This window comes from Micropterus dolomieu, linkage group LG18, assembly GCF_021292245.1.
Source record: "Micropterus dolomieu isolate WLL.071019.BEF.003 ecotype Adirondacks linkage group LG18, ASM2129224v1, whole genome shotgun sequence".
Lineage (NCBI taxonomy): Eukaryota > Metazoa > Chordata > Actinopteri > Centrarchiformes > Centrarchidae > Micropterus > Micropterus dolomieu.
Window position 1 is genome coordinate 34693759 of NC_060167.1, and position 15821 is coordinate 34709579.

Consider the following 15821-nt stretch of genomic DNA (forward strand, 5'->3'; position numbering starts at 1 on the left):
TTATTACTGGGTGATAAAAGTAACTAGTTACGTTACTTGTTACGTTACTTTCCAGTGCTCAACAGAATGACAGGGCGGCAGCAGAAGGGGGGGGGGGGACTTAGACTGTGACACAGTAATGGCAGTACTTATAGCTGTGGAAAGAACGCCTCTCTCCCTCCCTCCATCCTTCCTTTAGTTTTGGCTTTCAGCGGGCATGAACAACAAAGTCTGGTGGCGCACAATCACGTCAAGGATGGTGCGTTCAGTAACGAGTAACGCAGAGTTACTTGGATTAGTAACTGTAACAATATTGCTGTTTTAGAAAAGTAATTAGTTACACTACTAGTGTAATAATATTATTACAGTAATATTTACTAAATTGGACCTGATTCCACCTCAATGGCATTATCTTAATTAGGTTCCACAGAAAAACAATCCATACCATACAGCATTTCGGGAATATTCTAAAATAATTTATGGCATTCTTTAATTGTCAGCCATTGATCACTGTGGTGACCTGTCCAGGGTGTACCCCGCCTTTCGCCCGATTTCAGCTGGGATTGGCTCCAGCCCCGCCACCCTGTATGCAGGATAAGCGGTTGACGATGGATGGATGGATGGATGGATGGATGGATGGATGGATGGATGGACGGATGGATGGATGGATGGATGGATGGATGGACGGATGGATGGATGGATGGATGGATGGATGGACGGATGGATGATCACTGTGGTAAATCTATAAAAGGTTTCATTGATGTTTCAGTACAGAACAATATTAATACCACAAACAAAATTGCACAATGCTGAAATCGTTCTCAATCTTTTACTGTGTATGTAAAAATCTGAGTCAATCTCATTTTCTGGTAACACTAGTAAAAAGTTGCACTGTAGGGGGCAATCCAACTCAGGTTGGTACAAAAGAAATACCCCAGTGTGAACATACCTTTATTGTTGGAAATCCTAACCATCCCAAAACTCTTGATATCATGATATAAGAAAATACACAAATCAAGGCAAATGACAGTATGTGCCCCCAGCACCAGGACGCATGAAAATTATAATGACTGTTATTTAACATAACATGAATTTTTTGAGACACCGTGATATAACCACCGAGACGCACAGACTTCTCTGAGAAAGATCAGGGAGGAGGTGGGGTGCAGTCAGGAGGAGGTCAAACTTGTGACCATGGGTGAGGGTTAAGATTAGATTTATGGTTATGGGGTAGCTATAAAGCCTAAGCATTCAGGAATTATAGCAGTCTCCTATTTAGTAATGAGACATGGTGAAACAAAAATAACCTGGATTTAACTCCAATTACTTAAGTGCACGTATAGTCCACCGGCACTCAAGTGACTTCACAGGTGAACTGCAAAAACTGTAAAATTAAAATATGGCCTGATCACAAAAGATAGGCAACATCGTTCTTGTGTCACGCTGAGCTACACATCAAAACATATGCTATAAGTATCTTACTCCTACTTAACCAAGCATAAATCGAGTAAATCGAGTCACAAACTTATCACAACGACGGTAAAGCTTTACCGCACCACATCAAACACCAACAAGACTCTTCAGCAAGCTAGCTATAAGAAGTAGCTAGCTAGTTGGTGTGAGCTAAAAGAGCCGAAAGGATGCAAGACAGATGCTGAGCTGGCCTTCCTGCTGATGGACTAGTAAGACTAGTAACTTATTAGCACACTCGGACATTTGTGACGTTACCGTAAGTGCTCTTGCGTCGGCTGCTGTCTAGCTTTGTTGGCTAGCATGCAAGCCAAGTTTCGTGCAACATTATGTAACTTTTCTTCAAAGAGAACGTTTACGGAGGAAGCAAAGAAGAGAAAAGAGAGTGACCAAGCAAGAGGCTGCCGGACGCAGGCCAGAGCTTTATAAAATAAAAGGCTGCAAGACAGACGCCAAGCTGGCAGTCTTTCTGTTGGACTAAGTAATATTGCTATTGTCTTGTTGTTAAAGTTTGGCTGTGCTAGCAAAGTTGTTGACTTGTTAGTTTTTGATCATAAGTAATGTAATCAAAACAAATGCACACGTTCAGCTGTCCTGTGGTAATATATTACACTCCAAATCTTACATAATATGGCTTTAATAGCACTAATTTTAATCCATGTAATTAAGACATCCTACACAGAACATTAGGGGGTTCACGCCATTATTGTGTCATATTCTCCCTGTTATGTCAAGGCATAGTAATTACAGCTTTACAAGGAGGTGTGTTTGTTTCCAATGTGTTTATCGTTTGTGACATGGTTGGGTCTGGGTGGAGTGTGAGCAGAGTGCATGTGACAGAAGAGGTGCTGGACTGGTGGCCAAGACAGCATGACGAGAAGCAGGAGACATGACACTCCTCCTCCCCCCTTTGACATGTCATTTCACCAGACAGTGAGAGTGTGTGTGTGTGTGTGTGTGTGTGTGTGTATACTGCACTGCTCCATGAGTGCTGTGTTTCATTTCAAGGGGTACTAGTTTGCTCAGCATCAGCGATCATCTCATCCAGACTCCCCTCACTTTTCATGGACATTTCCACAGACACTGTCAGTGTGTCACAGCCACCTGTAGGCCTCCGCTGCTGAGATGAAGCTGAGGAGGAGATCACTGCATGGAGCTCAAGTTTTTGACTCTTCAGATTGGCAGTTCATCGCGCAAATTAATACTGTATTTTTTTTTTATTTGTAAAGTAGACACAGTACTTACAGGATGGTATTAAAGTTAAGAGTTGCACAAATGGTAAGAGGTGCCAGTTTTAATGTTTGAAAATCAGAGCAGTCTGTAGAGGACAATAAACAGTGTAAACACTACGAATAATGAATGTAAAATTGATAAATAATGATAACAAACTGGTGTTCTTTGTATTAATGAAATAATAATGAATGATCCTGAATACATTTTTTTGTATGATAATCAGCAGCTTGAGTTTATAAGTTTACACGCCTTTCCGCTGGTTTTGCTGTACCCTTTCTTTTGTGGCTGGTGATCATACGCAATAGACACCAAAATTGGAGATATTATTTTTAGAGAAATGCACAGCAAAAAAGCCATCTCACCTTTCACATTGTGACAGAAATGAAAGAGGGAAATTTCACACTAATTAAGTCCTGCAGGGTTCTCTCTCTTTTTTTCTTCCAAGCGCACGTTGTTTCTTGGCAGCTTCCTCATGTTTGCTTGGCCTCATGACCTCACAGCTCCAATGACGACAACAAGCAAATGAGCCATCAGTGACACTTTCACATCTCCTTTTATATGCAGTGGAGAACCACATCAAGTCCTTAAGGTAGATTACCATTTAACATGTTTGCTTTAAAAAACCTCCTGCAATTTGAATTTTAATTATACGTAGGAAACTACTATCCTCCTCAATCAACCCAGAGCTGAAAGGATTAGTTGATTAGTCAATTAGTTGATTGACAGAAAATGTATCAACTATTGTGATAATTGACTTTCTCAAATGTGAATTTCTGGCTGTCTTTATTTCCTATTAAACATTAAACTGAATGTGGGGTTTGAACTGTTAGTTGACAAAACATGACATTTGAATATGTCATCTTGGACTCTGATTGAGGCTGAGATAATAATTGATAAATTATAGAGTAAATATATAAAAATAATGGCTGCAAATCAGTCTAAAAATATTTGAGCTAAAAAGTTATTTTCCACAAGAAAAACATTTAAACTGAGCTCTATACACTGACTTAGTGATCATTTCTATAAGCTTATTGTGGATTTTCTTTATCAATCCTAAAAAATCACAACATTTTTGCACACCCCTGCATGTGTGTACGGATGGTCTTCTATTGTCTTTAGATTGACACAAAATATTTAATTCAACTCCAATGATACATGATACATTTAAAATCACATGGATTGCATTGGATGGATCTATTTTATGTCAAATAAAAAGCAGCTGATATTTTATTTGTTTATTTTAAAGCCATTTCCTAACAAACAGTCAATCTAAATGGAGTCGACATTTTGCTGGACAGAAGTCAAATCCTGACACTATAGCAGGCGACCGGGCAATTGAGTCGAACTTGGTGCACCAACACCTCCGGGCCAGCAGGCTATTAGGAGGCAGGGGTGGGGGTGGGGTGTTTGTGTGTGTTTGTTTGGGTGGGGGGGTGGTCTGGAGGTGTGTGCACTGGGGCACACGCAGCCGTGTTGGCAGTGGAGACATTCCGGTGTCACACATGACAACCTGTCAACCTGTCATGCCTTGACCTCCAGGCGAGCCGGCTGGACGGGCAGCACAGGTCTCTGTTTAATGTGTGTGGATGTGTAGATATGTAAGGCTCATTATTTTTGGACTTTGTGAAAAGAAAAATCTACATTTAGTTGTGAATTTACATTTTTATGTATTTATTTTGAATATAAATAATAAAAGGTGCTGAACTCTGTCCTCTGGCAGCAGGAAACAACTTTTTGATGCCGTGTTTAAACCAAACTACTGCTTGCGTATGCTCACCCTCTTTTTGTGAAAAAAAGTTTGATAATATTCCGCATTTCTCTCTCCACAGATTTCAATCAAACTCCTTATCTCATATTTGTCTTCTACAGTATTTGTCCCTCTCTTTCCTTTTTTTCTCTGTTTCTCTTGGAGCAAGTGTTGTCCATCTGTCCATGCTGATCAGAAAAGGCCTCAGTCCTCAGTCACTGTTTGTCAGCAGGACAGAAGGGAAGGATGGATGGGCGGATAGATGGAAAGAGGATAGGGTTAGTTGGAGGGATGGGAGGGGGGAGGGGGGGGGGCACTGACAGACAGCCCTCTCTGACCTTTGCCCTCAGCGCCAGAGTGGCCCTCGTCTATCTTTGTTACGCTTCATTCGCAGACAACCGACTGTGATGTTGACAGATTTGATGTCCGAGCACATCACAGCAGATTAGACAAGGGGTAAATACCACAACTTAGATAACAGGGTACATACTGGAATAAAGGCCAGATGACTCCTGTGTCACTTACCACAGACCCTTCAGGAAATTACTCCGTTTTATCTGTGACTGAAAACTGCTCCTCTAAAAGCAAGTCTAAGAATATGCTACTGTACCATATTTAGTTTTATACCAGAGCTACAGGAAACACTTTGGCAGCTGTCTGTAAAAATCATCTATCTCAAACATAGTTGTACTCAAAATTCTAACCGTTTTTCTAAGTCAACGCACAAGGTATATTTTAGGCTACACCGTAAATGTTGATTATTCCAATCATCATTTGAGAAGCCCACAATTTCAACGTCATGTTATTATTTGAAACATTTGCATTTTTTCACTGCGTCCTTGTACACAGAGCAAAATGAGCAAAAAAGAATTGCAGGCTATAATTTACAAACATAAACTTGAATTACCAACCTGCAAACCGAACTGAATGGAAATAGAAGAGTGACGGCAGCTTGATGCATGCACTGTGGTGCCGAAAGTCTAAACTCCTTGTGAACCAGACAAAACTAACACTAATTCTCCTTTGGGTCTAACAACTTGGGCTGACAGCGTTGTCACAAGCAGGAGAGGCGCTCCATAGGGCTTTAGGGTTTTGTTATTGAACCAAACTTTTTATTTCTTTAACTGAATGCATATCAGATGACTTCATATGACAGATGATGATCGAAGAAACTCAATCGTCTTAAAACACAAGACGTGTAGTGTGTAGGCCATTCAGTTTTTTTTCTACTTCCTGTGACTCTGTACTTATTGTTTACTTTAGCTTAACTTCCATTAATTGGTTTTGATAACTGGGTTAAACCCGATTTGTTTCAAAACGTTTGACAGTCTGACTGCTCATGTTGGAAAACTGTGACTGCCGACGTCGCTGCATCTCTAGATCTAAGCAGTGATTTTGTCCAGTTAACAATAGGAATGATGGCACGCATTAACTAGGAGTCCCTCCTAGTTACACCGTACAACACAGACTATGAGATGACTTACCTTCTAATTCCTGAGAAAATTGGGGACCTGGGGTCCATTTTCTTCATGAACTCAATGATTCTGAGTTCTCTCTTAGCAGTTTGGACAGGGAGCTCAGGGGTAGAGGGGAAAAGGGCTTGTTCAAGTTCGGCCTCAGATACTGGCCAGTTTAACAACTCAGACACACGCTGACTAGGTGTGGTTGTGTGAAAGTGCAAGGTTTTGGGAACAGTGAAGGGAAGGTCATTTTGTGAAAGTGAACAAGGTTAAGATGTTATACAGGGATAAAAAGACAAAAGAAAGAGGAAATGTGAGCTTGCAAGCAACATGCAAAGTAAAAAACCAATAGACATGCAAGAGGAGTCAAACTGAAGCATACAACTCATATAAAGAATAAAGCATATAAAACAGAGGGGGGTCACACGTTGCACATGTGCCTGTATATAAGGACTGGGCTGTTTGTCATTCATTTGTCATAATTTCCCTTCTCCAACAAGTTTTGACAATAAAAAAAAATATTTTCTATTTCAATCATTTTAAATTGGTTTGATTAGTACCTGTTTCCATGGACGTGGGAGGCACAGAAGGCGTAGCTGTAGTGCAGCAGGGTGGGGTCGATCATAGCTCCGTTCTCGGCCCTCTCCAGCAGATCACTCAGGTAACATAAATGCCGATGGCAGCCTCGAACGCCGTAGCGAGCGCAATACTCATCTAAGACAAACACCTGACCGGGACTGAACCAGCCCTGTGGGTGACACACAAACACTTCAGTGTGACTCCTCTGATGAGGCAAACAGATGTCATACAAGACTGCAAGCTGTGCAGTTTGCATCATAATACCGATATCTTTACCCATATGGGTCTTTGACCGCCTCTAAATGTGAGTGACGCCTTAGTGCATTCTCAGTTTGTCTTAAGGTGTGTTCAGAACATGAAGTGATTCTTTGCCACAGGACTAATTGTGCAGTATTTGTGTTTTCTCCACAAAAAGCAGATGTGCAGCCTTTACTGGAAGCAGCTGTGTTAGAGATGTACGACAGAGAGTGTACCTGTGCTGTGTTTGAGTGACACCTCAGACTGCTAAAGTTGAAACGATTTCAACGTGCATGGACCTGGTGTTCACACTAGAGCTAAACTTCACAAATGTGCACATTCTAAAGCCAAGTTTGAGCAGGGAATTCGGTCCTCAGCCTGCTTCCAACAAAGTGCTTGACAGATTGTCGAAAGTTGCTGAAACCCCTAATGAAGCAGGCTGCATCCAACCACTTTTCTAAAATGACAATCCAATAACTCCCTTCTTTATGCAGCGATTGGTCATCTGTGTGGTGGTGAAGGAGTATGCAGCCTTTTTTTTATTCTTCACACTAATATTTCTGTCTCTTCTCATGTGTACAACCAGGTGCACCACCGGGATTGACAGTTACACAGTGACTATTACATTGTTATAAATCCTTTCCTTACCAGGCAGGAGTAGGAGTCATTGAGTCTGTGGTCTAGAGTAAGGCGCTGCACCAGCTCAAACAGTGAGCCGTGGTCGAAGTTACAGGGGTTGGCTGAAATAAACTCATCCATGCCGTGTTTCTGGGCTCGATCAGCATCTGTACACACCCATTTACCCGTCAAGTGAGGAGAAAGAGAAAAAGAAAGAAGGCAAATATAAGAGAAAAACAACAATAAAGTTTGCCATGACTCTCACAAAAATGTAATTGGAACAAATGATAATATGAAGTGCCAACAATAAAGCAATGCTTTACACACTTTTATAACAAGGGTCAAAGTTAACTGCAAGTTTACGTTAAATAAAAAATAAATTGTAATTATTTAAACATATTAAATTCTGCAAAATTTACAATGGGTACAAGTTTTGTGAAGCTGTTCATAAATGTCAGTTTTGATGTAAGCGCACCCTATTATCTAAACAGGTGATCACATGTAAAAAAATAAAAATAAAATAAAACAAAAAGTGCTAGTCAGTTATTACATTATGTGTCCAGCATTGACTCCATTTTGGGTCCTTCAGGAGGTTTGCCAGTTTTGACTCAACAGACATGGGAAAGTTAAGGACAGTAGAGGTTTCCAGTCAGCTTTCAGGAGGTGACTGCTACTCTGGAGGCTGAAGGTTAGTTCTGAGGTCTGGGGTCATGTTCATGTTGTGTTCATGCATAGTCATGCATTCATGTCTGTACACACCAATTTGAATCTATGCAGCCCTCTTCTTAGGTTCAAGTGAGCTGAAACACTTGTAGTGTAAAGCAGTACACATCCACTGCATGTAAACAAGGTGCAAGACTACAAGACCAAAAAAGAATCTTCCAAGAAATGTGTGGACTCTGTAGTGAAAGCTTAACTGAGTTGTTCTTCCAGTGGGCTCAGCCTTGTGAATGGCATTTTAGAAACCACTCAAAGCAAGTCTGTAGAGTTGCTGTACAGCTAAACTCTATGCTTTAGACAAATCTACTGGTGTATAAAACAGGATATTGCATTGACCGCTAATAGGCAATTTATTTGTTAAGCCACACACCTTAATAAATCTGCAATTCAATTGTAACCAAGGTCCAGAACTGTGTTACCCGTAATACCAACCAACAGTCGCCCCACTACACCCATTAACCCTTCCCATTTCTAATGCTATTTAACTGCTGTGTCAGTGGCCCCAGACCCTGGTGTGGCCCCTAATAGAATGCTTTCTGAACATCTCAGAATGAGCTGTGGATGTGACAGCCCCACTCTAATCTGCCCCACTCTAACAAATTTTCACTTGCTTTCCTGATGGTGTGTTATTCATACAGGGTGCTCCAGGTGGATTGGTGAATGACTCTTTTCATTTTGCAGGGTTGCTGGGGGCTGTAATAGATGTAAACCTGGAGGCTTTGCTGGGATACAAAGGGGAAGGGGGCACCTGCTATGTTTCCACTTTCTTGGATTTGGGATTTACATGTGAATATGTTTACAAATCCTATATAATGATATGTTAATATACTGTGACAGTGTTGCGCCTTGTTGCTTTGATTTGATTAAACCCATCTTTATTATGAATTATACAGTTGTACTAAAGGTTTGCGTGAGTAAAAACGTGTGCAAACTTGATATCACCAGCAAATTAACATGTAAGCTGATCTACTAACGGTGCGCACGGAGAAGGACATCTTTCAAAAATGGCCAGGAGAACCGGGCCCGCTGCGGATGATCGGTGATTGGTCCCTCTGGCTGGATGAAGCGCGATCTGCTGGCATTTCCTCACATCTGGGTCATTCCATCATACTGTAGCGGTGTCTGCTGGGGTTTCCCAAAGCAGTTTTTCATGGGGGGTTTCCCAAGTGCTTAGTGCAATCTTAGGCAGGATGAGCAGGTACATACAATTTCCACATACTCGGGACGCACTGAACCAAACAAACCAAGGTTTTTACGCAGTGGCTGCTTTCCCTCCCGACTCTCCATGGCAGAAACCATTAAAACCCTCATTTAAATACTGCCACCTCCATTGTGTTTGCACCTGTTGTCATCTACGCAATGATTCTTAGTTGATCACCTATAACAGGTACTACAATTACATGTGCAATATTTTAGAATGCACATGCAATTAAGTACTCTTTGGATGTGGTATAATTTCTATATGTTGCATTGCTCATCATAGATTAAATAAAACTTTGATAGTGAAATTGGAGTGTGGACATCAGTCAGGACAAACCTGGGACAGATGTGAATGAAGGTTATACCGAGCTACACAGCAATCAAGAGATTTGTCAGCCAACGTCCTCTTCACTGCCCAACAAAAGCACCCCAGCTGTCAATCTACAAACAAAACAAAGAGCAGGATGCTGGAAGCTGATTCTGTCCCCTCAACAAGTCAAACCCCCCCTACCCTTCCCCACCCTCCCCCAAATATCTAAAAAGGTGACATTGCAGTGCCCCTTTGGTCTGTAGCTGGTGGCCTGTCAGGTCTGTTTGATGTGAGTGAGCGGGAGTGGAGGCGGGAGGGCTGGACAGTAACATGCAGTGACATTGGTCACCCCCGTCCGTCTGGGCTCAAGAAGGACGGCCCTGACAATGATTGATAGCTGCTATTCATTTATAGATCCAGAGGAGAGGAACCGGGAGGCAGCAGACACACTGCTGGTCCTGGGTTTGATGGTCAAAAGCATTTGGGGCTATTTAGCACATGGCTTTCTTTTTATGTGGACTGACCATGAAACACATCTAGATGTTTCTGTCACTAGTGAAGATCATTGATGCCCTGACACCTAACCATTCAAGTCTACACCACTGCATACCTTATCATGAAGATACACTTCCTAACGCAATTGTGGTGGGATTGCTGCCTGCTGAATAATTGATGCTGAGCTTCATGGATGGACAGCCGGGAGTCACTGCATTACTAGAAATGCTGGAAGCTAGAGTGCATTTCTTTATGTACAGCTAAGAGCTGAAAATCATTGCTTGAAAAATGGCTTGGAGCTAAACTGCATTGCTAGCTTAATGTTCTGGGTTTAAATCCGGGCTACTCCACAGCCTCCTGTGGAGGTCACGTTACCATCAGGCAGCTTTCGGTTTGTCAGTGTTTGTCTTATTACAGTTATGGCCAAAAATACGGACACCCCTGCATGTCTGTCACATAATGCACTACTTCTCCCAGAAAAGTGTTGTAATTACAAATGATTTGGAATTCTCATGTTTATTTCTTTTGTTTGCAAACAACAACAAAAAAAGCTGAGAAAAAAACGCAAATCTGAGATATTCCACACAGACCTCAAATACTGGACTGGACAAAATTATTGGCACCCTTAACTTAATATTTGGGAGGACACCCTTTGGAATAACTAACAGAAATCAGTCTCCTCCTGTAACCATCAATGAGTTTCTTACACCTCTGTACTGGAATTTTTTGCCAACTGCTCCAGGTCTTTGAGATTTGATGGGTTGCTTCTCCCAACTGCTGATTTAGACTGATTTCTGGACTCACTGCTGGCCACTTCAGAACTCTCCAGTGCTTTGTCTTCAACCACTTTTGGGTGCTTTTTGAAGTATGCTTTAAAAGGACCCAGCTTTCTGTCACTGGGCCCTACATTGCACCCCAGCATTCTTTGGTTGTCTTCAGATTTCATAATGTTATGCACACAGTCAAGACATCCGGTGCTTGAAGTAGCCCCAAAACATCAGTACTGTAGACTGTAGGGGCCGTGTTCTTTTCTTTGAGGGCCTCATTTCTTTTTCTGAAAACAGAATCATGAGGTGCTTTACCAAAAAGCTTAATTTTAGTCTCATCTGTCCGCAGGACATTCTCCCAGAAGGATTTTGGCTTCCTCAGGAAAGGTTTGTTTGGCGATACTGGATTTTCACGCACAACCATCTCTAGGGTTTACAGAGAATGGTCCGAAAAAGAGAAAATATCCAGTGAGCGGCAGTTGTGTGGACAAACCTAGGGGTGGGGTGGCGATGACGCAGTGGATAAGACACATGTCTTTGGTGTGAGAAACCCGGGTTCGATTCCACTGTGAGACACCAATGTGTCCCTGAGCAAGACACTTAATCCCTAGTTGCTCCAGAGGCGTGCGACCTCTGACATATATAGTAATTGTAAGCCGCTTTGGATAAAAGAGTCAGCTAAATGAGTTAATGTAATGAACCTGTCTTGTTGATGTCAGAGGTCAGAACAGAATGGGCAGACTGGTTCCAGATGACAGAAAGGCAATAGTAACTCAAGTAACCACTTGTTACAACCAAGGTATGCAGAACACCATCTCTGAATGGACAACACATTGAACCTTGAAGCTGAAGGGCTACAGCGGCAGGAGACCACATCGTGGGCCACTCCTGCCAGCTAAGAACAGGAAACTGAGGGTTCAGTTCACACCACCAAAATTGAAGAACAGAAGATTGGAAAAAAGTTGCCTTGTCTGAGTCTTGATTTCATCTGCAACATTCAGATGGTAGGGTCAGAATTTGGCATAAACAACATGAAAGCATGGATCCATCCTGCCTTGTATCAACGGTTCAAATTTGCAGCAACTGCGTGATGCAATATGGACCAAAGTATCTGAGGAATGTTTTCAACACCTTGTTGAAAGTATGCCATGAAGAATTAAGGCAGTTCTGAAGGCAAAAGGGGGTCCAACCCGGTACTAGCAAAGTATTCCTAATAAAGTGGCCAGTGAGTGTATATTGTTAGAAAGAGGAGACTGCTGAATGTATAGTTTTGAAAAATGTGTTTGTGGTGTCAAAAATGAGGGCTATAGAGCTAAGTTAGGAAACCCTTTTTTCAGCTTCTCTCCTGAAAATTCTGGTCTCAGTAACATTGGAGTCATTGGGGCAGTTGAATGGTACTCCTGTCACTTTAAGGCTCAGAGCACAAAGGTCCATTGTGACATTATTTGCTGATTCATATTTTTTCTATGTTTTGGTGAAAAAATTATTATTATTATTCTATAAAAAACTGACTGCAGATGGAGAGTTTGGTCAGTCACTGTAAGCTGAAAAATTAAATATTAATAATAGTATGGTAGTGCCTATGAAAGGGTTCATTTAAATGTGCAAATATACATTTATTTACATGGAAGTGACTGAGCATGTCAAGTGTCTTTCAGTGATCAGATCATAGTAGTCTGGTTGAGATGCCATATGGCGACGTGTTTGTGAGTCTGGTGGACCTGATGCTCTGTTAATGTCGACCAGACGGCAGCATGAACAGACCATGGCCTGGCTGGTTGTGATCCTTTATGATGTTACACGCTAACCTAAGGCATTGTGTGTTGTAGATGCCTTGCACAGAAGGAATATGGCAACTGATTATACACTGCTGTCTTCACCACCCTCTGGAGGGCCTTATGATCAGTAGCAGAGCAGCTGCCAGACAGTGATGCAGCCTGTGAAGATGCTCTTAATGGTGCAACTGTAGAATTTTTGCAGACATACCAAACTTCTTGAGTATCCTCAAGAAGTATAATAACTTTTGGGCAGATTTTACTGCCGAGTCTGCTTGCCTAGACCACGTGAGGTCATCCTTGATGAACACACCAAGGAACTTTACCAACATCGATGTGTCTGGGGGCGCGCCCTCCCCCCTTCAGTTTCCTGAAGGCCACGATCATCTCCTTAGTTTTGCTGACGTTGAAAGAGAGGTCGCTGTCCTGTTGCCCTCTCTGTAAGCCTTCTTATTTTTGTAAGAGATGAGACCCAGGATGGTGGTGTCGTCTGCAAACTTGAAAATGACGTTAGAGCTGTGTGGGGCCACACAGTCATACGTGAACAGGAAGTACAGGAATGGGCTGAGTACGCAGCCTTGGGGGGCTCCGGTGCTCAGAGTCAGTGCAGAGGATGTGAGGTTGCCCATTCTCACCACTTAGGCAGGGCTGTTTCTACCTTTATAACCTGTGATGTGTTGCAGACCATACCACATGTGTCTGGAGTCAGAGCTGTGGTAGTCAGACTCCAACCTGTCCCTGTAGTCCAGTTTTGCATCTTTGATGGCTTTCCTTAAGTCATATTTGGATTTCCTCAGAGCCTCCAGGTCCCCAGAGCTGTAGGCAGAGGAACGTGCTCTGAGCTTAGCACAGACATTACCATAAATCCAGGGCTCTTAGCTGGGGAAAGACCTTTAACTCTTTAACTCTCTGACTATATGCTGGGAGTATGTGTATTCATTAATGTCTCCATCAGAAGCAGCACAGAACATCTGTCAGTCCCACATAAATACTGAAAAAAATAATGTCTGGTTTCTATTAGGTGCAAACCCTTTACTGCACAGTAGTGACTTATTCAGGTCTACTTAACTTGGAATTAACTCGAAGGATCACATGCATACGTTATAACCATTATCTTACCCTAAACAACACACAATAAATATGTCGCAACAGTTTACATTAGGGATGCAGCGATTACCGGATTTCACTATTAACCGCGATTTAAAACGTTACGGTTAATTAATCGTAAAGGCACCGCTACACAGAGTGTTTCTGTTGCACGGAACGAAACTGTGGCAACTTGTACAAAACGAAAACAAAGTTACAGGAGCGGTGCACCAGCGTAAGTGTCGTGCTTATCAGAGGCTACTGTACACTGGCTAAACTATGGCAGAGGGACCAAACAGTGAAGCTTTAGTTCCACCAAAGAAACGGCTGAAGTCGGCAGTGTGGGAGCACTTCGGGTACACCAAGACTGACCAAGGCGTTACTGAAGATGACGGATCACCTGTTCAAAAACTTGCCGTTAAAGGGTTCCTGCTAAAGGAGCGAATAACTACACATGATGCAGCACCTGTGGGATCACCACCCAGCTTTGCACGCCCAAGTAAAGGTAGGCCTAATACATTATATTAAATAGCGTAGCAAGTTGATAGGGAATTAAAAATAAACGTGTTATAGACTTTCAGGACTATAGGCTACCAATGAAATGCATTTCAGTTAACACTGCACTCAATTTCTTTCTATCGTTTTCGCTAAAACATATGTATGGATAAGAGTTGATGACAGATGACAATTTCGCCTGGGGAATAAAAGTAAATATTACCCTTATTTTATAGAAATATAATTGAAATGAAACCGTGATTATTTCTATGACAATAACAGTACCAACAAAATCTAATAATCGTAATCATTGCATCCCTAGTTTACATGCAGTAAATGCCATAACACACACACCGGAGACATCATACGGACAGAGGGCGTAGTCATGGCACAGTAGTCAAATGTTTGTAATTTTCTCAAGAAATGAGACATGTCTACGTCAAGCAGCAACCATGGGTCCTGAAAAATAAAGCCAGTGACAAAAACTGAGGTTCTCATCAATGACCACTTGAGGCCAAGTCCTAAAGCTAGTCTAGTTTTCTGCTTGCTCCACCCATACCACATCTTAGCCCATTTTCTGATTAGCGGAGTCAGGCACTGCCAAGATGTCCAGTGCAGTGCAGCGATTCTCTGCATTAATTGAAAATACTTGAACAGACCACTGTGACATGTCCACCAATGTGTCCCTGAGCAACACATTTAAGCCCTACTTGCTCCAGAGGCATGGGACTTTTGACATAAATAGCAATTGTAAGTCGCTTTGGATAAAAGCGTCAGCTAAATAAATAAATGTAATGTGTTGTGTTTCAAGATGGCACGGATTATGATCTCAGATAACATTTACCAGAGAAGAGCTCTTAAACACTGGACTTTCAACTGTTCACACTATTCCACCGCTCCTTATTGAACCTGGAACTTCCCCGGAGTTATTAGTTGGAGGAGCAGCAGCTCTGTACAGGATCTACCAGAGACGCCAAAGGGGAAAGGCTATCGCTCTGTTCCCCGTGCAGCCTTAGGACTCTCTGATCACTGTCTGGTTCATCTTATCCCGACATACAGGCCGAGACTGAAATCTATTACAGGCCTGTTTTGACTGCACTGACTGGAGTGTTTTTGAGGCTGCAGCCACTGACTTGGACGAACTAACTGACACTGTGACATCTTACATCAGTTTTTGTGAGGACATGTGTGTGCCGACTAAAACCTTCTGCACATACAACAACCAAAAATCCTGGTTCACAGCGACACTCAGGCAGCTTCGCAAGACCAAAGAGGAGGCCTTCAGAAGTGGGGACAGAGTCCTGTACAACCAGGCCAGGAACACTCTGACTAAGGAGATCAAAGCAGCAAAGTGGGGCTACGCTGAAAAGCTAGGAAACAGCTTCACAGCCAGTGACCCTGCGTCAGTGTGGAGAGGCCTGCAGACACTCACTAACTACAGGAGACCATCCCTCAACACTGCTGGTACTCAACAACTGGCTGACAAGCTGAATGGTTTCTATTCTAGGTTTGAGAAGTCCACAGTCACAAGTCTCCCCCGCTCCAACACCATCTTCAAACAATCACCTTCCACCACTGCCACTCTCTCACCCCCTCTCTCTGACCCCTCACCTGTACTCACGATTTGTGAAGAGGATGTGCGCCAGCTCT

The 15821-nt window shown here is 42.4% G+C and overlaps 1 protein-coding gene across 4 annotated transcripts in view; it reads right to left on the minus strand.

Moving 5' to 3' along the window:
* LOC123956496 (calcium-dependent secretion activator 1) overlaps window positions 1–15821 on the minus strand; it is a 153601-nt gene that overhangs the window by 76397 nt on the left and 61383 nt on the right. For all 4 annotated transcript variants that reach the window (XM_046028711.1, XM_046028713.1, XM_046028710.1 and 1 more), the window contains exons 10-11: window positions 7354–7490; window positions 6450–6637 (exon numbers count right to left, since the gene is read on the minus strand). In XM_046028711.1, the coding sequence (XP_045884667.1) occupies window positions 6450–6637; window positions 7354–7490 (325 nt within the window). The remainder of the gene's footprint in view (window positions 1–6449; window positions 6638–7353; window positions 7491–15821) is intronic.